Source organism: Mustela putorius, unplaced genomic scaffold (genome assembly GCF_011764305.1).
Source record: "Mustela putorius furo isolate JIRA1106 unplaced genomic scaffold, ASM1176430v1.1 tig00000095_pilon_pilon_pilon, whole genome shotgun sequence".
Taxonomy (NCBI): domain Eukaryota; kingdom Metazoa; phylum Chordata; class Mammalia; order Carnivora; family Mustelidae; genus Mustela; species Mustela putorius.
In genome coordinates, this window is record NW_025421280.1 from 23,760,251 (window position 1) to 23,783,978 (window position 23,728).

The 23,728-nt window shown below is 38.0% G+C and overlaps 1 protein-coding gene across 3 annotated transcripts in view; it reads left to right on the plus strand.

The window, feature by feature from the left end:
* Positions 1 to 23,728, plus strand: part of SMARCC1 (SWI/SNF related, matrix associated, actin dependent regulator of chromatin subfamily c member 1) — a 171,960-nt gene that overhangs the window by 73,326 nt on the left and 74,906 nt on the right. For all 3 annotated transcript variants that reach the window (XM_045080557.1, XM_045080560.1, XM_045080565.1), the window contains exons 12-18: positions 2,597 to 2,656; positions 6,490 to 6,527; positions 10,328 to 10,449; positions 14,710 to 14,781; positions 16,955 to 17,068; positions 17,688 to 17,841; positions 18,314 to 18,427. In XM_045080557.1, the coding sequence (XP_044936492.1) occupies positions 2,597 to 2,656; positions 6,490 to 6,527; positions 10,328 to 10,449; positions 14,710 to 14,781; positions 16,955 to 17,068; positions 17,688 to 17,841; positions 18,314 to 18,427 (674 nt within the window). The remainder of the gene's footprint in view (positions 1 to 2,596; positions 2,657 to 6,489; positions 6,528 to 10,327; positions 10,450 to 14,709; positions 14,782 to 16,954; positions 17,069 to 17,687; positions 17,842 to 18,313; positions 18,428 to 23,728) is intronic.

Sequence of the window (23,728 nt, forward strand, 5' to 3'; positions counted from 1 at the left end):
TGTAGACTATCTCCTTCCTCCTGTATCCTGACAACCACTGGTCTGTGTTCTGATATGTAGATTTTCATATTCTCTATTTGATTTTTACCTATTTTTTCTTAGTGGTTGCTGTAGGGATTACAATATACATTTTTCAGGTTTTTTTTTTTTCTTTTTAAAGATTTATTTGTTTGTTTTAGAAGGTGACAGTGAAAGTGTTGGGGGGGTGCAGAGGGATAAGGGAGAGAGACTCTCCAGCAGACTCTGTGCTAAGTGCAGAGCCCAGTGGGTGTCTTGATCACAAGAGTCAGATGCTTAGCTGACTGAGCCACACAGTCACCTCTCTCTCTCTCTCTCTCTCTCTCTCTTTTTAAAGATTTTATTAAGTAATCTCTGTACCCAGTGTGGGGCTTGAACTTAAAACCCACGATCAAGAATCATATGCTCTACTGACTGAGCCAGCCAAGTGCCTCCAGATATTTTCCCCTATTTATTTATTTATTTATTTATTTATTTATTTAAAGTTTATTTAAATAATCTCTATACCCAGTGTGGGACTCAAACTCTCACAATCCTGAGATCAGGAGTTGCATGCTCTTCCGACTGAGCCATCCAGGTGCCTCCCCAGATATTTATTTATTTATTTTTAAAAGATTTTATTTATTTGTCAGAGAGAGAAAGGGAGAGAGAGCGAGCACAGGCAGACAGAATGGCAGGCAGAGGCAGAAGCAGGCTCCCTGCTGAGCAAGGAGCCCGATGTGGGACTCGATCCTAGGACGCTGGGATCATGACCTGAGCCGAAGGCAGCTGCTTAACCAACTGAGCCACCCAGGCGTCCCTCCCCAGATATTTATTTTAAGTAAACGAGCTACGAAGGTGTTTGTAGTCCTGTAACAGATAACTAACTGAAAGGAAAAGCTTTAATAATGGATTTAATATAATTTGGACACAGGAATGGCTGAATTCATCAGTGGAGTAGAAAGTTTGGTTCAACTATAGATCCATGTTCGTTTATTAATTTATTATGAATTTGACAGTACTGATTTGTGGGAAAAGACTAAACTGTTCTACAAATACTCTGGAAAGAAATTAGTTCTATTCTTTGTATCATAAATAAAAATTAAAGCTTCGGGTTGATTAAATTGTCAAATTAAATGTAAAACTAAACTTCCAAATACTAATGTACTTTAAGCAAGTGTTAACGTTGGGGGAATATTCCTTAGCCGTTTAATAGAGAATCAGAACTGTAAATTTGTATAAAGATTCTTACACCCTGGGGGCGCCTGTGTGGCTTGGTGGATTAGAGCCTCTGCCTTTGGCTCAGGTCATGATCTCAGGGTCCTGGGATTGAGCCCCACGTCAGGCTCTCTGCTTGGCAGGGCGGCATCCCCCTCTCTCTCTCTGTCTGCCTCTCTGCCTACTTGTGATCTCTGTTGAATAAATAAATAAAATCTTTAAAAAAAAAAAAGATTCTTACACCCTGTAGAGTAAGGGACAGACTATTTTGTACTGGTAATTTTATCAAATTTGGGGGCCAATAAGTGTGTGAAAAGATGCTCAATCTTATTTAACCAATGATATATGAATTATTAAAGGAATATTTTTCATCCATTAGATTTTCAAAACTTAGAAAGCAAGTTTTGAGAAAGTACCTAGTCTCAAATGCTATCAATGGTAGTATAAATTGATAAAAGCACTTAACACAGTTTGGTTGTATTTGTTCAGTTTTAAAATGTGTACATTGAGTAGTAAATTTTAATGTCAGACCTCTCATTTTAAGTAAGTGAATGTGGATTACACTGCAGTAAAAAATTGCAAATAAAATAAGTTTCCATTAATATAGCAGTAGTTAACTTATGACCCACCTTTGGACACCGTGGATTTATTGGAAATGAAAGAGATTGGGCGCCTGGGTCACTCAGTTGGCTGAGCAACTGCCTTCAGCTCAGATCATGATCCTAGAGTCCCTGATGGATTCCTACATCGGGCTCCTTGCTCAGCAGGGGGTCTGCTTCTCCCTCTGACCCTCCCCCTTCATTCTCTATCAAATAAATAAATAAAATCTTTTAAAAAAATAAAAGATATAAATTAACTAAAAATATGTAGCATGGAAAGGTCATACAGGCCCACTATTGAATGAGAAAAATAGAGTGCTAAGGAAGAGCGCAGTATGGGTAACATTTCTATAAGATTTAAAACCCTCAAATATGTTTTGAAGTCTACATAGATAGATAAAAGGTATTACAAATTCTCCCTCAATTTATTTAAGTGAATGGCACAAAAATTGGAATCAACAAGTGCACAGAAAATGTAATAAAAAATACTTTTGGGGAAAGGATTGAAAGGTTCTTTTTAGGTTTTGACCTACATATTTTTCTGTTGTGTACTTTTTGTCATGGAAAAATATCGGTGCTTAGGAAATTAATTAACAATGCAGTCTGTTAAAGTAAGTGTTAATCCTTCTCTGTTGGGCTTGGGTTTTCCATGAAGGTGAACACTGGATAATTGCGGATTTGCTGTGAGATTCCTGTAGTTTTCAGTCCTCTTTTATTCTATTTTCTTCTTTTAAAAAAGTAGAACTTTCCCACTAAAACATGATTATTTTTTTTCTTTCCAGTGAACCCAAAGAAAGACAGTGAAAACACACCTGTTAAAGGAGGAACTGTCGCAGATCTAGGTAAAAACCAAAGCAGTCTATACACTTCTGTGGGTTTTTTCTCTTGAAGATTCAGTTTCTTTGATAAATCTTTCTTTCCTGAGAGATGTCGCTTCCAATTGCTACCTTTTTGTCCAGCATAGATGTTGACCATGGCTCCTTCAGCACCATTGTCATTTCGTTGGCTGCCATACCAGGAAATATAATTTCCTGTGATCCATTTTTCCCATTCTTACTGATTTGATTTTACCTCTTCAGAACAAAAGTGTGCTGTCTCTTAAATGCTTTATTTTCTAAAGTATTTTTTCTAGCTTTCTAAATAGTGTAAGATGAGAATCACATCATCTGCTCAAACTATTTACAAGTCACAGAGTACATTTTCACAAGTGAGGCATAATCCGTGGATGTGCTGTTGGGTAGACAAGAGGAGGATAGTTACTTGTTCCAGTTTAAGGAGATAGAGGTAGTTGTAAACGTCTTTGTTCTTGAGTGTTATATATGGATCTCAGTTTCTTTCTTCACTTGAAAAGATCAAAGGAGGGGCACCTGGGTGGCTCAGTTAAGCGTCTGCCTTTGGCTCAGGTCATCATCCCAGGGTACTGGGATTGAGCTCCACTTTGGGCTCTGCTCAGCGGGAAGTCTTCTTCTCCCTCTTCCTCTGCTCCTCGCTCTTACTCTCTCCCTTGCTCGCTCGCTCTCAAATAAAATAGTTTTTTAAAAAAAATCAAAGGAGAATCTAGTGTTTTCAGTATGTATCAAATTTTTGACTTTAGGGAATTTTCCAGCTGGGAGGGGTAATGTGGAAAATGAGACTTCGGTTTCTCCATCTCCTAAGTGAATTCTGTATTTCAGGCAAATTGCATAGATTGTTCCCTCCCCCACCCCCAGGGTTTTTTTTTTCCTTTAAAGATTTATTTATTTATTTTAGAAAGCACAAGTGTGTGTGAGCTCGTGAGCTAGGGGAGGGCCAGAGGGGGAGAGTATCCTCAAGCAGACTTCTGCTGAGTGTGGAGCCCTACTCAGGGCTCGATCCCAGGACCCGTGGATCATGACCTGAGCCAAAATCAAGAGTCCGCCACTTAACTGACTGAGGCATCCAGGTGCCCCTTTTTCAGAGATTCTTGATGACAGCTGTGAGTAGGTAGTTAGGGGAGGGTTTGTTTTGTTTTGTTTTTCATTTCACTATACCCTCCTTTTTGAGGGTATAGCCTGTCATTTAACATTAGTGGATGACTCCATTTTTGATTATGTCAAAAAATAGAGAATTAGAGAATTGAGATTTGTCTTGATGACATTTTATTTAAGGTGGTGTTAGGTTGACAAAATAAATGAAAAAGAAATGCTGTCAAAACATTGTTCCTCTTAATTGTCTTTAACATTATTAATAGGATATTAATAACTATTAGTAATTTCCATTTTCTTTTTTTTATATTGCCTGTTTCACAGCTGGTACTTAGCACTGAACCAAAGGCCAGGAAAACAAAACTAGCTGTATGCAGTCTTTTATATTTTCAGTAATGTAGTAGGGTAAATGATTGTTAAGACTTGATTATCTTCACTGAAACAGTTTGTTAAACAGAGTAATAGTTTATTTCTTAAATATATATCCTGAAAAGGAATCAATCTTTAGTTTTAAGGGAGCGGGTAGTTGTCTTTTTAGAAGCAGAGGTAAGTATTAGAGAATTTTTGTAATAGACTTTACCAGAGGAGCCAAACTGAAGCCAGTTTTAAGCAATAGATAGAGGTGTCAGTTGGATTAAGACTGTGTGCTGGATATAAGGGATCTTCCCTTTGTGTTTGTGAATGGTTTGAAGTCTGAACAGTAAGGATGTTATGGCCCAAGATGCTGCTTATCACAGCCAGAGAGCCAGAGTTTGTGGAATTTGAAACTTGTCCTGGCTTCTCATGCAGGGACCAGCTGGTTTTTCCACGTATCACTGAAGCATCTGGCTTTCTGCATTAGGTATAACCTGAACCATGCCAGGGGTAACTGATCCAACAACTGGAAATGCCTCTTCATAGAGTTGTTTATTGCTTTAACTTGTCCGTATTCTGCCTTATATGTCTTCTAGCTAAGTATACCCAATACTTCCTTCCTTTCTGTCTTGAGATCTCCGAAAGGTCAGGATCTAGTGGCTGCGGTGAGGCTGTGATTGCCTACATGTGAAAGGAGGAAAAGAACGTTTATTTTTACTGTTTAGCAATCCGCAAGCAGGATATCTGTCCCTCCTACTTTAGTATTATCAGAAGTCTATTTCCCTTGGGTACCAAGACTACCACAGGGACAGAAATCTGTCAGACTAAATTTAAATGGTATATATTTTGGCCAGGGAGAGATCAGTAGGTTGTGTTCCCACCATTTAGTGAGAAATTGTTTATCATGTGGTTCAGCAAGATCCAAAGGACAAGAAGTTCATGTTTGACAATGTCATTTAGATCTGTTTGTTCATTTCCTAGAAAAAAAGTCGTCAGGGTGCAGAGCTGGGTGACCGTGATTTATTTACCACATTCACGCTGGCAGGTGTTTGTCTGACACATCAAGCAACAGCGCCATTTCTGTTTTGCATGAGTACCTGCCAGGTGTCATTCTCCATACGTTCGCATTTCACTGTAAAACCATGTCAGCCCCGTGTCACTGATGAGGAGATGGAGCCTGGAGGGGTTCAGTAATGTTTCTAAGTGTACAGCTATTAAGCGACAGAGCACAGAGTTAGGTCCCGGGGTGTCTCACTTTCGTTCTTCTGCTTGTGTCCCTGCACTCTGCCCTTGTGCTGTGCTCATTTCTCCTAGCCTTTATGGATGCTCATAGTGACCTTAGAGATCTGTGAAGGTGGCAGGTCCACCCCCATCTGCTGCCCTTTGACCAGGCTGCTTCCTGTCCGGAAAAGGCCTGCTTTGTCGTTCCCTTCTTTCTGTATTTGGAAGGATCCACCCATCTGGCCCCTCTCTAAAATACATTGATTTGTTTTCCTCTGGTACCATTTGATACCTGTTTGTGTATTTTCCTCTTCTCTCTCTTGCCACTTGTAACTGGAATGTAAACTCCAAGAAGTCGGGACCTTTCTTATTCTTCCTTGGGTCCTTAGCATTTGGACTGTGGCTGGCAAGTTTGAGTACTACCTGTTCATGTACTACTGATGTTTGTATATTCTCTAAAATAGAGGCTGGTGGACTTACCCTGGAAAGGGCCAGATAGTAAATGTTTTAGACATTGTGGGCCATGTGGTCTCTATCTCAGTTGATTAACTTTGCCATTATAATGCACATGCAGCCGGCCTTCATATATAGACAATTATCCATTCCGGTATTTTTTGCTATGGAAATCAGCTGCCTTGTTTAAATTATACTTGGGTTTACTCCTGTGCTTTTGCAGGGCCAGCACAGGAGTGCTGTCCTAGAGTCCTCTGTCCTCAGAATATATTAACACTCTTACCAGGACTTTGTAGTGACTGATTTTCACAGCTTTTCTTTTCTTTTTTTCCTTCACTCGTTTCCTCTGAGATCCAAAATGTCATTACTTTGTTTCATCAAATCGCAGGAGGCAAGAGCCCTAATCAAGTCCTTTACCTTTTATTAGCAAGATCATGACTAAGATAGTAGCCCAAGTAGTAATTAATTACAAATTCCCTGTTGGAAATTTTTAATTATTAATGCTTTGAAGTTCTACTCACTTTGGTGCTTCTGTGTACAATTTCAGTTTACTGAATTACTAGAGGTGGGTTTGCTTTAGTAATGCTTTATTTCTTTCCTATTCTCTGTATGGAACAATTAAAGTTTTGAAAATTACCTTGGTTTTCAAGTAATCCAAAGAGCGGACCTGATTTTTAAATAAATCATGTATTTTGATTTTACAGATGAACAGGATGAAGAAACAGTCACAGCAGGAGGAAAGGTAATGATTTAGTTAGGCCTGGTGGAGAAGTAGCTATCTGAGGGTCCTCTGCATGGAGCAGGAAGAACACTGATTAGAAGTGTCCTTAGAAATGTTCAATTTTGAGGGCCCTTCTGATCTTTTTTTAACACACTCCTGAAATTTGTCTTTCTTGACTCTGAAAATTTTATTGAGAGGAAATTTCTGTCTTCTCATGAAGTGTTCCTCTTATGCTATCATTTCTGGTTGCAAGGTAATCAGAGCTCACTGCAGTGTTCCAAGTGTCCTCTGACAGGACAGGTTAAGCAGGGACCACGTTGATCGCCTTGACTTTCTCACTTCCATTTCTTTGGGTGCATCTCCAGCCCCCAGCCCTTGAGGATACTCATAACGTTTTTTGAGCCCTCACAGTCAGCAGCTTCCTGTTTCATCAGTCCTGTGGTAGAGACTGGCAATAATGATGTTGGAAAGTGTTGGATTTCAGGCTTTTTAGTAAATGGCCTGTTCATTCAAACTGTCATATTTGACTGTGTTATTAGTTAAGTGTAACTGATCCCTAATCCCTCAAATAACAATCCCCTTGAAATAACTCTCTTACTTTGCTGAAAATGGGTAGTTCTTTTTTCATTGAATTAGAGAAATCCCCCAAATTGACACTTAATGTGTTTTTTTTTTATACATTCAAGGAATGAACCTGTTTATGATAGGATTTTCCTGAAAACTTTAGAGAAACTCATCTCCATAAAGCTCTTTAATGAAATTACTCTTACGATTCTTTTCTTTTAAGATTTTATTTTAGTTTTTAAAGATTTGTTTACTTTAGAGAGAGTGTTGCACAAGTAGGGGGAGGAGCAGAGGGAGAGAATCTTAGCAGACTCCCCACTGAGCGCAGATCCAATGTGGGGTTTGATTTCAGGACTCATGAGGTTATGACCTGAGCTGAAACCAAGGGTCAGACTCTTAAGTGACTGAGCCACCCTAGTGCCTGGGAGATTTTTTTTTTAGATTTTATTTTTAAGTAAGCTCTGTACCCCGTGTGGACCCGAACTCACAGCCCCAAGATCAAGAGTTGAACACTCTACTGACAGAGCCAGCCAGGAGTCCCTATGATTTTTTTCTTTAAAATTAGATTTCTTGGGGCACCTGGGTGGCTCAGTGGGTTTGGCCTCTGCCTTTGGTTTGGGTCGTGGTCTTAGGGTCCTGGGATCGAGTCCCAGGTTGGGCTCTCTGCTCTGCGGGGAGCCTGCTTCCCCCCTCTCAGCCTGTCTCTCTGCCTGCTTGTGATTTCTCTCTCTCTCTGTCAAATAAATAAATAAAATCTTTAAAATAAATAAATAAAATTAGACTTCTTTAGTTAAAGAGCTACTTAGCAACCATTAACAGATGTTATATTTGTAAAAAGATGTCATTGGTTAGTGTAAATACTGTTGCGTGGCAGTGGAAGAGACCAAAATAAGCCAGACAGTTGTGACCTGTAGGGTTATTTTTATGCCAGGGACAAGGAGTATCTTGAAACCAAGGCCAGGTCTGTTGTATAACTAAAACCAAAGCTGGTTAGAAAATAGTTACTCTAGGGGAGACTCTCTGTCAAATAAATAAATAAAATCTTAAGAAAAAAGAAGGACGCCTGGGTGCCTCAGTTGGTTAAGCAACTGCCTTCAGTTAGTTAAGCAATTGCCTTCAGCTCAGGTCATGATCCCTGAGTCCTGAGATCGAGTACCACATCAGGCTCTCAGCTCCATGGGGAGTCTGCATCTCCCTCTGACCTTTTCCCCTCTCATGCTCGCTCTCTCTCTCAAATAAATAAAATCTTAAAAGAATTATTAAAAAAATAGTAAAAAAGAAAATAGTTACCAGTTAATAGCTGGTCCCATAATGTCATCCCGTGTGTTCCCTCACTCAGATAGTTAAATCATAGACTACTGGCTTTTGTTAATTCCAGTGGCAGTCTTTCCCTGGTTTTCCTTGAGTAAAGGAAATTTTTTATATTCTAACTGAGTTGGTGATATCTACTCCTTAAAAACTCATTAACCATGAGCATATTTTTTACTAGCTCCCCTGATTTGGGAAATAACATTTCTTACCTTTGTAATCAAAATTGTTTCAAAATCATTTAAGTAACAACCAGAGTTTCCTTGGCCCTTTCATACATTATGTTTTTTTCTGTATTCATTAATCTTAAGAAAATTATTGTCTTAAGTTTCTAGGCAGTAATACTAGATCCTCACTATAAATACTCAACACAGAACATTTTCGATTATTATTATTATTATTTTAAAGATTTTATTTATTTATTTGACAGACAGAGATCACAAGTAGGCAGAGAAGGAAGAAGAGAGAGAGAGAGGGAAGCAGGCTCCCCGCTGAGCAGAGAGCCCGATGTGGGACTCGATCCCAGGACCCTGAGGTCATGACCTGAGCCGAAGGCAGCGGCTTAACCACTGAGCCACCCAGGGGCCCCCCATTTTCAATTATTTATTAATTATTTCATAAGAATAAAAACAGTAAAGCACCACAGATAAAAGAGTGATGGATATAATGGTATAACTGTAGAAGATTGAAAACATCTGAATGTCAGGAAACTTACTGCCTGTGGTTTTCTCTTGTTTTTATTTTTAAAGATTTTATTTATTTATTTGACGGAGAATGAGAGAGGGAACACAAGCAGGGTGAGTTGGAGGGGGAGAATGAGCAGGGAGCATGATGCGAGGCTTGATCCCAGGACCCTGGGATCATGACCTGAGCTGAAGGCAGATGCTTAACAACTGAGCCACCTAGGTGCCCCTTCCTATAGCATTCTTGATAAAAATGTTTCATCAGAAGTTAATTTTGAAGGATAAATAATTATAAGTAGAGATTGTTAGATATTGCATAAGTCATTTGTTCTGGAGTTTTGAAACCTTTGAATGTCGTGGGGTACCCCCCCCCAAATGGGGGCAGGGATTAAAGGAAACTAAAGAGATGTGAGTATCATATAATGTGGATTCCTTGAACAGGTTCTGGTTTGGGGAGAAAAATGTATAAAGGGCATTTCTGGGATTTCTTGGAACCATTTGAATATAAACTGTATAACATGATAGTATTTAAAAGTAATTGTTACTACTCTTTACATAAGAAGTGTTCTTGGGTTTTGAGCCAAAGCAATGATTTTTAAATTACTGTATTAGCCAGACCAGGTTTTTTGGTGGAATCATTTGTAAAACCTCCGTACATGTGATAAAAATGAGAACTGACTTTCAGTAGTGAAAATGGTTGAGAGTGTAGGCCCTCAGACTGGGTTTTCTGGAGGTACACTCTTTTTTCAGCTTACTGGTTCTGCGCATCATTTTCTCATCCGTAAAAGAGGTGATAATACCTGCTGTTATTGTGAGGAATGAATGAGAAAAGGTGCACATAGCCACTAGCAGATACCTACTGATCAATCTTTGGGACGGGGGAAAGTGTGCCATTGCGCTTCATTAGAGTCCTTGAGTCACCTTCTTATAAATAACTTGAGAACGAGTAATTTAGATTTGTGACCCTAGGATTAGATAAAACTGGGCACATAAGAAGCAGGCTTCTGTGGGAAAAGGTTTGGGCCTTCTCCGAATTGATTACCTCATCTGAAAAAGGGAGGAGTCTGCTGAGTCATCTCGACATCTTATGAAGGTACTTTGAGAACTGTGAAAGGCTGCTTTTCATTGAAATTTGTTTTTCCGAGACTTGAAATTGGATTAGGTAGCTTCATTTTGTGCCATAATATGAGTAGTTGGAAAATAGTTGGAAAAAAATTTATGTCCTATGGTTCTCTGTTTCTCTAAACTCTGGGTTCTCTTCTGTAGGAAGATGAAGATCCTAGCAAAGGTGATCAGAGTCGCTCACTTGACCCTGGAGAAGATAATGTAACCGAGCAGACCAATCACATTATTATTCCTAGCTATGCGTCATGGTTTGATTATAACTGGTGAGTGAGCCGTGTACATGGGTGAGTATGGTTCTTAGGAATGGGGGGACTTCCTTGCCTAAATCCCTGTATCAGTAATCAGTGTCAAATTGGATGAAGGGAAATCTTAAGAAAAGGGGGGAAGGTGAGGGCACCTGGGTGGCTCAGTCAGTCAAGTATCTGCCTTCTTCTCAGGTCCGGATCTCGGTCCTGGGATCGAGTCCCACATCAGGCTCTCTGCTTGAAGGGAGTCAGCTTCTCCCTCTCCCTCTCCCTCTCTTTCTCTCTCTGTCAAATAAATAAATGAAATCTTAAAAAAATATATAGCTGAAGGGAGATGGAAAGTGATTTTATTTTCACTTTGGAGTCTTTAGAGTAGTTTAGGGATGGAAATGATGATGTGTTGTACTTAGGGATTGTAAAATTTTTTCAGGTTAGACTAACTCATTTAGAATCACTTACAATTCAGATTGGCAAATAATTTATTATTTAATAATTTTAAAATACAGACATTCATTATGATTTAAAAATATTAGGGTCACCTCGCTGGCTCAGTTGGTGGAGCATGCGACTCTTGATCTCAGGTTGTAAGTTCGAGCCCCTGAAAAAAACACACATTAAAGAAGTACATTTTAAAAAGACCTCCTCTCACTATCTAGTAATGGCTTTATTTTTTTTTTTTAAGATTTTATTATTTATTTGACAGAGATCACAAGTAGGCAGAGAAGCAGGCAGAGAGAGATGAGGAAGTAGGCTCCCCACTGAGCAGAGAGCCTGACGCGGGGCTTGATCCCAGGACCCCCAGACCATGACCTGAGCCAAAGGCAGAGGCTTTAACCCACTGATCCACCCAGGTGCCCCTATGGCTTCATTTTAATAGGAATTTTTTTTTTTTTTTTTTAATGAGTTCTGCATCCGTTGTGGGGCTTGAACTCATAACCCTGAGATCAAGAGTCAGTTAGCTTTACTGACTGAGCCAGCCAAGCACCCCAGTAGGAAATATTTTTAACATTAAGATGCTTTTCATATATAAAAAGTTTAAGAATGGGGCGACTGGGTGGTTTAGTCTGTTAAGTGTCTGCCTTTGGCTCAGGTCATGAGCCCAGGAGTCCTGGGATCAAGTTCTACGTTGGGCTCCCTTCGTATCAGGGAATCTGCTTCTGCCCCTCCCCCTGTTCCTTTTCTGTCTCTCTTTCTCTCTCTCTCAAATAGATGAGTAAAACATCTTTACAAAAAAGCAGTTCAAGAAAACACCTTCCTTACCATCTTCCCTGTCATTTACCACAACCATTTGGCATCACTGGAGTATTGTTGTAATCCTATATATCTTATTTGGTGATTATTTTCAAAGTGTGACTATTTCATATCAGGCTGATTTTTATTTGGCTTTTTATTTTTATTTTATTATATTATTTTTAAATTTAATTTTTTCAGTGTTTCAAGATTTATTTTATTATTATTTTTTTAAAGATTTTATTTATTTATTTGACAGACACAGGGAGAGAGGGAACTCAAGCAGGGGAATGGGAGAAGCAGACTTCACACCAAGCAGGGAGCCAGATTCGGGGCTCAATCCCAGGACCCAGGGATCTTGACCTGAGCTGAAGGCAGATGGTTAACGACTGTGCCATCCAGGCGCCCAGGCTTTTTATTTTTAAATATATGTACCAGAATATGCCCCACCAAATAGTTAGCTCCTTTAAGGTACTTTCATTGGAAAGTTGTACGCTTAACTCTAGTGATATTGCCCTTACTTGGAGTCTTGTGGTCTTATCTGAGCCGAAGACAGCCGCTTAACTGACTGAGCCATCCAGGCGCCCCGTTTTTTTTTTTTTTTTTTTTTTTTAATTAACATATAATGTATTATTTGATTTAGGGGTAAACATTATTATTCTTTAAGGATAAGTGTGATCTTATCTATGTGTGTCTTTGTATATATATGTCTTTATACATGCATTTAGACATACATATATTTAGAAATATACATGCATTAGACATAAAGATATATATATATACACACACACACACACACACACATACACACACATATATATATCTTTAGAAGCCAATTTAAAGGAATAGGGTGGCTGATTCACTTGGAACTATACCTGACTTTTTTCCAAAAACCACAAAATATGACTCTAATATTGATACTTCTCTGCATGCCTTTAAGATCAACTCTGAATGGCATTCCTAATTGTTTTGAATAAATGGAACCTAGGACAAAATAAGTATATAGGTCTTTTTTGAAGGTGAGTCTTTATTACATTGACGATGTGATTTTTAAATTTGGAAGTGTCTCAGTTTTACTGTTGGTAATTGTAATTACATGTTCGGATTCAGAATTGTTTAAAAGGACACAATTGAGAAACTTGTGTTTTTTTCCTCTAAAACTAAAAAAAAAGGCAGTCATAATAGTATGTAACTTGGAGGGTTTTTATAGGTTACAGAAACACTCATTTGCATCATAACCATTGCATGTCACAAAGCTTACTCTTACGGATCGTGGAGGTGTAACTCACATCCCTATTTTATAAAGACAAGTACTGTGTCAGTGGAAGCGTTTCACTGTTGCAGTGGACAGTTGGAATAAGTTCAGTTTTCTGATTCTGAGCACCCCACTTCCTGACTCATTCTCAGAACCTCAGGAATCAGCTGCCAGCAATTCAGAAAAGAAAGTGCTTAGGGTTAAACATTCATGTGTGTTTTGTTCTTGGTGAATATAGAAATTGTGTTTTTTTGTGGGCTTCCTAACCTTTAACAATAAAACAGCAAGAGACATGTTTGAACTATATAATTGCTTATAGCTGTTTTTATAGTAAAACTTGGAAAGTTGTTACACATAACTATATAGTACTAATTCATCTTAGAAATTATCTTCCTAGAAGTTTTCAGGTTAATTCATTGTATTTATAGTATTTGGCAATACAGATCCCGTTCAAACAGTTTAAATGTTCCCAAATGATGCAAGAATAAATGCCTTTTTTTTTTTAAGTAAATAAACTCTGTGTTTAAAAGGGTGATCGAACTCAGGACTCTGAGATCAAGAGTCACGTGCTCAGGGCACCTGGGTGGCTCAGTGATTAAGCATCTGGCTTTGGCTCAGGTCATGAGCCCCGGGTCTTGAGATTGAGCCCTGCATTGGGCTGCCTGCTCAGCGGGAAACCTGCTTCTTCCTCTCTTGCTTCCCTTACTCGTGTTTTCTCTCTCACTGTCTCTCTCTCTTTCAAATAAATAAATAAAATCTTAAAAAAAAAAAAAAAAGAGTCATACGTTCTACTGACTAAGCCAGCCAGACAATGCCTATAGTTACAGTCACAATTATTGATTTGTTCTTCCCTGCATAACCAGTTACTGCATATCTGGAAAGCCACTGAGAAACTCTAAAGTATCATCATAAAAACACTGTATTAGCGTCAAAACCTTTGTACTGTATACACAGTTGGGTCATTTGTATCATGCATTAGACCTGATTTTTACCTGGTCTCTGTAGTGCTTATCACCTGTAACACTTTATAAAATTACCAGTGCCTTTATCTCACTATTAAAATTCAGTTCTATAATCTTTTTAAAGGCAGTAGATTACCAAAATCTTAAAAAAAAAAATTCAGTTCAGCACAAACTCTTTGAGGGCTGGGCGAAAGGGTTCATTGATGTTAAGAGCCCAAGAAACTGTTGATGTAAATTCCATCGTCTTTCGGCTGGTCATTCACTTCATCAGTTTGTTGCCATGCCAGCTGCTGTGATGTCTGGCCATTTCCAGTGAAGTCTGTATTTTGTTGCTCATCATCTACTTATGATGCGTTATATCAAGAACATAATGCAATACATAGCTTTCAATGTGTTGATAGAAGTTTTTGAGTTTGGGTGTGGGAATGGAAGAACTACAATTAAGTTTTGTGGGTAAGAAGGGGAAGGCTTTCTGCTGTTAATACATAGAACTTGTATGAGATAATTAAGTTCTTTCTTTTTTTTTTTTTAAAGCTTTTATTTATTTATTTGATAGAGGGAGGCACAGGAGAAAGGAAACACAAGCAGGGGGCGTGGGAGAGGGAGAAGCAGGGAGCCTGATGGAGCTTGATCCCAGGACCCTGGGATCGTGACCTGAGCTGAAGGCAGACGCTTAATGACTGAGCCACCCAGGTGCCCCAAGATAATTAAGTTCTGAAAATAATGTTCAGTTTTTGGAATTAATCAATTTTACTTTGAAAATTAAACAAACTTAGTTCAAATTTCAAGATTTCATTTTTCCAAGAGGACTTTTTATTTTTTATTCCCCAGTATTCACGTGATTGAACGGCGCGCTCTTCCTGAGTTTTTCAATGGAAAAAACAAATCCAAGACACCAGAAATGTGAGTGAAATGTGAAGATGTAATCTTGATACTGTTACTTACTTTAGAATGGGGTCAGTGTCTAGAAAAATTGTTCATTTGAATGTGTTGGGCAGGGGTTTTTAAAAGGATACTTCTGAGTTCATTTTTGCTAATGTGTAGAGGTCTGCAAATGTGTTATTCCGTCCAGAACAGTGTTCATATCTCAGCCACACAGAATTCCTTGTTGTAAAGGAAATTGTTCTAGATTTTTTTCTTTCATTTGCATCTTGAACCTACAACCTTGAACTACATGCATGTCAGCTCTTATAGCTAAAATTGAATTCGGTAACAAGCATTCACAAAATGGGTTCAGGTTTCTCCCAGACAGTTTCCACCTTGTATGTACCTGTGTGTAATAGGTTGTGTGTGTGTGTGTGTGTGTGTGTATAGTAAGCTAGGAGAAAGTGACATCTTTATCTTATTTTCCTGATGAATGACTAGTAATTCAAGGAATGCCTAATATGATGTCACAGCTGCCTATAAATCGATCTTAATTACATAAGCATTGTTGTGCTTTTACATTGGAAATACAAAAACATGGGTGGAAGAATCTTGTTAGGAAGTATTTTTCCCTTTGCCTTGTGACCCTTAAATACATGTTTCTGGAAACCCTTCCCCCTAAAAATAAATCCACACCTATCATATTGTAAAATACTTTTCTGTATAGTATCTTTATAGCATTAATTCATTGTTTGTTATGCTTATGTGATTTCACAAATAGATGTCTCATGTTTCTATTGTTAGGGAGGGATAATTGTCCACATAAAACACCTGCTAGAATACAGATAATTAAATAATAAGTTTTTTCTTGTAATAGATTGTCCATGATAGTTTGAGAGTTTAAGTTTAGATGTCAGAGATAATTCCTGCCTTTCCATGACAAAGCTGTAAGGTTTCATTTAAAACCACAATCAGAGTTGGCATAAGAAACCCTTTTAGTTTTTCCATCTAGTTAGACATGGTATATTCTTCTAGCTAACATGTTGATTGCCAGCATTTGTATAGATACTTACGGTTCTTGACAATCTTCTGTTTACAAGCACAGTTTAGCAGTTTAGTTCGCTTAAATTTAAACATTTTTACCTTTGGGTCTTTGTTTATCCACCTGTGCTTATACAAGACCTTTTTTGAGCAGACCTTTTGTACTCTGATGTAGCTGCCCTTAACCTGCCAGATTTTTGTTTTGCCTTTGTGGCAAGAACTTTTGCTGGGTCTCTAGCATCTCAACAATCTTGTTTTAAATATTTTGTTGGAAAAAAATATATATATATATTGTTGTAGAAATGTTTGGGTATGTTGTGAAATTTACTGTGACTCAGAATTTCAGTTTTTCTTTTCGTTTTTTAATCTGTTTTTGTCTCAGCTTTGATTTTGGCCTCATGGATTTTAGTCCTCGTCTAGCTGGATATATAACCATTGTTGGAACCAGATTCACGTGTGGCTGTAGGAAGAATCTAGAAATAAGACACATCGTGTGTTAAGAGCATAGGTTCCAGAGTGCTAACTCCCCCTACCTGCCATGTTGAATTCTGGCACCACACTTAACCAGTCTTGTGGTCTAGGACACATTCTTTAATCTGTGCTTAAGTTTGCTCATTGATAAATGAAATGAGCAAATGGAGAAGTTGTGAGGTTTAAATGAGTTATGATTGGATACACAGTAGTTAGGGAGACAGCCTAAGTAACCAGGTGTCATTTGCAAATTCTGCAGGGAACTAATGATTTATCCATATACCCCTGTGACCAGTTTTGTATTTATGTTAGTTCACATTATTACTACTGTTATTATTATTACTATTATTATTTTTAGTGTAAACTCTGTGCCGAGTGTGGGTCTCCAACTCATGTCCCTGAGATCAAGAGTCGCTTGCTCTACCAACTGAGCCAGCCATGTGCCCCTGTGTTACTTCATATTAACTTATCAGATTTTACTACATTTTAGTTATTATTGTTAAATATTAGTAAATAGTTGTTTTGCATATTAAGGGTTCTTATCCTTGGTTACGTTCATGACTGTAACTACTCAATACTGCTGGTTGGAATGTTAACTTTTTGTTGGATTTGGTTGTGAGGAATGTGATGATTTTTGGCTCTGTGAGTTATTTCTGAAAGGATGTGTGTCTATCTTATGAATTTTGCCACTGCTTTTTAGATACTTGGCATATCGAAATTTTATGATTGACACATATCGCCTAAACCCCCAAGAATATTTAACCAGCACTGCTTGTCGGAGGAACTTGACAGGAGACGTGTGTGCTGTGATGAGGTAAAACGCCTGACTTTTTCTCAGACGCTTCACTTCAGGAGGTTACCAATGCCCTGCTGTTTAATGTTTGAGTGCTTACACTTGATGTTTTCTTTGTTAATAAAACACCTTAATCAAATGTCTTTTATTTAGGGGTTGAATGTATTTAATACCTTGGCGTTTTCTCCTCGTTTTAAGATTTTACAGTTGACATCTTTTATTTTATAATGAAATCCTAGAATGACCAGGGATTGAGAGTGAGTTGAGCGGGAGAGTGAATAAGCTCTGTCCACTAGATCTGTCTCTAAAGAAACACATCAAATGTGAATCTCCTTGCTTGAGTTTGGTCTGTGTATGAGTTCTTTCACTATGGACTTACATGAACATTTCCTCTCTTATTTCTGTGATTGAAATAATTGGGCTTTGTACTAGGTTTTGGGGTGCTATGCTGTCAACATCGAGTGTTTAGAAATTGTCCCTCAAATAACAAACCAGACTTGTCAGTTAACTTTGTGATGGTTCATAGCCTACGGAGAACATTTACTTGTTCTGTTGTTCTTGTTTTTTTTAATGAATTGTGATGACGAAGGAGACGGGGTACATTCTCTAGATTTTAACTTTCAGAACTTTGCTCTTCCAGGGTTCATGCCTTTTTAGAGCAGTGGGGGCTTGTTAATTACCAAGTGGATCCAGAAAGTCGACCCATGGCTATGGGACCTCCTCCTACTCCTCATTTTAATGTGTTAGCTGATACCCCCTCTGGGCTTGTGCCTCTACATCTTCGATCACCTCAGGTAACTTAATTATTACACTAATATTACTATAATTCACTATTAGTAATTATTATACTAATAGACTAATGTTAGGCAGCATCGTTACACTATACACTGATTGTGTGAAACTTTTTCCCCTTCCTAACATTTGGAAAGTGGACATCCATACACATATTCTTAAAAAGATTAGTATGTCAACCATATTTTATATAGCCTTAGGTTAGAATAACATGAGTTGAAGGTATATTATAATTCACATGAAATGGGAGAACATATTAAAGAAAACTTGTTACCTGTTTTCTCTGGGATTTAATAGAGATAAAAAATGTTGCCTATATAGTTAAGTTGAAATGTTGGAAGTATAGGGTGAAGGTGTGGGTATTTTTTTTTTTTAATCTTCTTACGTGCCATTGTTAAACAGTGCTTTAAAAACTTCTATCCCCCTGACTTTGTGGAGGTTAATACAGCCATTTATCATTTTTCTGACTCGTAGGTCCCTGCTGCTCAGCAGATGTTAAATTTTCCTGAGAAGAACAAGGAAAAACCAATTGATTTGCAGAACTTTGGTCTTCGTACTGACATTTACTCTAAGAAAACCTTAGCAAAGGTAAGGACTTTTTTCTAGGCACAGCTGGACTGTAATCCAGCATGATCTCTTCTTGTCCTTCTAGGAAGTATTTTTTTTTAAGAAGGTGTGCATTTCACTTAACCTGCTGGCATTTTATAAAATAACAATCACTTATCTTACCATTTTTTTCTGTGTGGTTAGAATATAGGTATTTTAAAGTAACTGATTAATATGTTAAAACAAGGAAAAGTGGAGAATTTCAACATATTTGGAATCTATAGGAAGAATCAAATGTATATTGTATAATTGAAAAATATGCCTGAAATTAACTCATTGATGGTTTTAGCAACAGGCTAAACACAACAGAAGACAGTATTAGTGAGCTCAGACAGGAAGTAGATATATTGAAACTGAAGCATCAAGAGAAAAAGAAATTGGATGAGGGTGAGGGAGGGGGACAAAGGGAACAGAGCGCAAGAGACACATGAGCTACTATAAAAAGAATTCATATTTATCATTAGAGACCTGTAGGAAGAGAAAGAATGAAGCAAAAGTGATATTTGAAGATTTAATGGCTAAACATTTTTGATTAAAAAAAGATATCACGGGGCACCTGGTTGGCTCAGTGGGTTGAGGCTCTGCTTTTGGCTCAGGTCATTGATCTCAGGATTCTGGGATCGAGCCCCGCATCAGGGTCTCTGCTCAGCGGGGAACCTGCTTCTCCCTATCTTTCTCTGCCTACTTGTGATCTCTCTCTCTCTCTCTCTCTCTCTCTCTCTGTGTCAAGTAAATAAATAAATAAATGGACAAACAAAATCTTCAAAAAAAAAGGTTATCAATTCATGAGTCTGAACAGATCCAGTTTGGATGCAGAGGAAACCACATTCAGGACCATCACACTTAAACTTATCTTAAAAACTAACGTCTTAAAAACAGCCACTTTGTGGGGGGTCAGCAGGGTTGGAGAAGGACACATTAAATTCAAAGGAACAATCATGAAATTGATGTCTGACTTGTCAACAGAAATGACAGAAGCCAGAGGGGGACAATATAATAACATTTTAAAATGCTGAAGCCGAAATGTTTTAAATAACATTCATTTAAAAATTCTGCAGTTGTGTTTGCAGTAAAGTACCTTTTAGGAGGGAAAGGGCAGCGACGACATCGAGAGGTATGGGAGGGCATCGCTAGCACACAGTGTAGGAAAACCAAGGGGAGTTTTTCAGGATGAGGGCCCCTGGTCCCTGATGGATGCATGTGACTAGGAAGGAAGCATTCCCAGGAAAAGAAGGAATGTGTGGTTAAATATAAAGGAATGTGGACTGTTGAAGCAGTTTTTATTTTGGGGAGTTCATAACATGTAGAAATGACAAAAATGGCAGAAAAATGACCATTATATGAAGTTGAAATCCTGGTATCTTTTAGAAATGTGATCAAAATGCTGATTCACATTAAACTATGTAATACTTTGGCAAAGCATTTTGGAAAAGGCCTGGATCTATGTGGAAGAAGAATGAGTGCCAGAAGAGGTCAACACATATGTCAGTGAAAAGAGGTTTTCTCCTCATTTGTAGTCTAAGAAAATGGTAATAGACTTTTCAGACTAAGAATGATACGAACATATATTTAGGTTAACAACATGTGAATGTTAACGAGCAAACAGGGCTCAAGGCATAGGAAGGGAAAATGGAAGTATAGTGCATTATAGTTTCTTTACTAGACAATATGTGTAATGTAGTATTTGAAGGTACACCGTGGCAAGTTAGACATGAGTATTGTGAATCATAGAGTATGTAAAGACCCATAACTAATAAGTTAATGATGGAGATAAAAACAGCAAGACCCCCAAAAAAGTTACTCCATAAAAGGGAAAGAAAGAGAAAGGCAGGAGATAGATGTGCTGGGTAGAATATGGCAAGATGGTAGGTGTACATATATGTCCACAGGGGTAGCCCTAACCTTATGTGTAAGTGGTTGTAATATTCCCATTAAGCAGCAGAAACTGTCACATTGCATTAAAAAAAAAGTCAAGCATATATTGCCTACAAAAAACCCACTTGAAATATAAAAATAAAAGGATAAGAAAAGACATATCTTCCAAATACTAATCAGAAGAACAAGAGAGTCATTATGTTAATATTAGCAGATGTAGACCTTAGGACAAGTTATTTTACCAGGATTAAACCATGGACATTTCATAATGATAAAGGCATTAATCAGAAGGACATAATTATCCTAAGTATGTGTAAAGTTAATTTAAAAAATTCAAAATATGTAAAGCAAAAGCTGATAGAATAGAAAGGAGCAATAGGCAAACATAAAATTATAGTTGGAAATTTCATTAACCCATTCTCAGTAATTGATAGAACAAGTAGGTTGAAAGTCAGTAAGAAAAGATTTAGACCAAGACTGAACCAAGATGACCTATTTGGTACGTAGAAAGCTCTATGCAAAATAACAGTAAAAACAAATTCCTTTTTTTTTTTTTTAAAGATTTTATTTATTTGAGAGAGCATGAGCTGGGGTTGGGGAAGAAGGGGCAAAAGGAGAGGGAAAAGCAGACTTGCTGCTGAGCAGAGCCCAATGTGGTGCTTGAGCCCAGGACCCTGAGATCATGACCTGAGCTGAAGGCAGATGGTTAACCAACTGAGCCACTCAGGAGGCCTGAAAACACCATTCTTTTAAAGTTCTTGGGGAATATTCTCCAAAGTATATTCAGTTCTGAGCCATAAAATGGGTCTCAGTTTTAAAGGAGTGATACTATAAAATGTGATTTATGATTTCATACATGTGATATAAATGTGGTTGGCTAACCACAACAAAATTAATCTAGAAACCAAAACCAGAAAAACCGTAGAAAGCGAATGAAATAAGGAGATGGTTATTTGAAAGGATGAATAAGTTTGACAAGCCTCTAACCTGAGTGATCAAAAAGAAAAGAGAAGACACAAATTACAGATCGGAAAAGGGAGGAGGGATTTTTTTTTTTTTTTAGATTTTATTTATTTATTGGAAGGAGAGAATCTTAAGTTTTTCTCCACTGCCCAGCAGAGAGCCTGATGTGGGGCTCATTCCCACCCCCCTAAGATCATCATAACCTGAACTGAAATCAAGAGTCAGAGGCTTAATTGACTGAGCCACCCAGGTGCCCCCATGACATGTGTTCTTTGATGAATGCTGAGAGATTTGCAGACAGAAGAGGAAAGGACAGGGCACCTGGGTGGCTCCATCGGTTAGGTGTCTGTGTTTGGCTCAGGTCTTGATCCCAGGGTCCTGGGAATGAGTTCTGCATCTGGCTCCCTGCTACATGGGGAGCTTGCTTCTCCCTCTCCCTCTGCTTCTCTCTTTCTGTCTTTGTCTCATGAATAAATAAATAAAATCTTAAAAAAAGAGGAGGAAAGGGCACCAGTTAAAATGAGGTGGCTACAAACCAAGGAGTTTAGAGCAGCCACCAGAAAGCAGAAGAGGCATAGAATGAATTCTCTCCAAGAGCATCCAGAAAGAGTATGGCCCTACTAAGATTAAGACTTTTGTCTCAGTTGTATTGATTTTGGACTTCCAGCCTCCTGAGCTGTGAGAGAATGAATTTTCATTATTCTAGGACATCAGGTTTGTGATAATTTGATTACAGTAGCCACAGGAAATTAATGCACTTGGATAGCCTTGTGTCTGTTATATCTATATGTAGTGAAACACCTTTCTAAATACAAAACTCTAGGCCCAGATGATTCTCTTGATGCTTTTGTACCAAACATTTTTGGTAAAAATTTATTTATTTGCCAGAGCACAAGCAGGGGGAGTAGCAGGCAGAGGGTGGAGCAGACTCCCTGCTGAGCAGGGAACCGGCCGCAGGACTCAATCCCAGGACCTTGGGATCATGACTTGAGCCAAAGGAAGATGCCCAGCCGACTGAGCCACCCAGACATCCCTGTACCAAACATTTAAGGAAGAAATAATACCAACCTATACAAACTCTGTCAGGAAATAAAAGTGGAGGAAACAGTATTATAGCTAAATATATATAAACACACCCAGTCACTGAGCTCCTAGCTATATAAATAAGATAAATCAGTTTTTTAAAGAATGGATATATAAAAAAATGTGCATGTATGTTCTTAGCAGCCTTATCAGGATAGCCAGAAACTGTAAACAGTGATTAATCAAGCATATAGTGGATAAATTGTGGTTTATTAAAACGATGTAATATTAACACAGAAATGAAGAATTGATCTCCTTCATGTAAAGAGTGGGGTTGAATGTCATTGACATAATATTAAGCCAGACCCACAAACTCATACTGAACGGTTTTACAAAGTTCATATCCAAGAAAAACTAACCTATGATTATAGAATTGGGAATAGTTTGTACTTCTGTGAGTTGCTCTCAACTTGAGGTTTAAAGGAGAGACCCCTTGGATGTTGATTTGAGTGGTAGTTACATTGTTACATGGGTGTATATGTGAAAAGATGTGGGTATTTTATTGTACATACATTCTACCCCAGTAAGTACAAAAGAAAAAATTTCTACAATTGTGCAGAAACCCCCACAGTCATCTCATGGACCCTGTTGAGATAATGCACTCTTCCCAGAACCAGTTTTTATCAAGAGGAAAAACTATACCGTGTGGCTGGGAGGTGGAGAAATTCTTGCTCTGCATGTCCCCAGTAAATGCTGTCACATGTAGTTTGTATGGATCTTTCCTGTAGTCAGATTTGCCTTCTTTAGGATTTAGGGGAAGTGTTAATGAATTTTCGTCCTCTTGGAGCTCCAAATCTGATTGATGGTCACTTCTGAGGTTGGTTCACTAAAAGATGAACATTGGTTATTAGAATCCTTAAGGAATCTGAACAGTGTTTTAAGAATTACAGCTATATGCATTTTTTTCCCCTCTCACAGCGTCATGCATATGACTTGAATTCTACAAGGCTTCCATTTCTCTTTATTCTCTAGATAGAGGACTAGTTATTTTTAGTACATTTTTTTTTTCAAAAATTTCAGAATGATATGTATCGAATACCATGGAAATCTAGCAAGTCGTAATTTAACTTTTACCTATAATATTTAGTGCAGTTATACAGAAAGGTTGAATCAAATAACTTGAGAAGCTTTATTATCACAATCAAGGAAATCACAGATCATAGATATTTTCTCTTGATTTGTTAAATTCTAATCTCCCAAAATAGAGTTTTCAGAGAAGGGATATATTAGAATGTATATTTTGAATTGGTAACATTTATAGGTGAAGGATAATGTCAGGTGTGCCACGCATCCTGTCCTCTGCCAGTCTATGAATGGAGCAGGGCCTTCCATCTCAAGAAGTATGAATCAATTGATAAATCT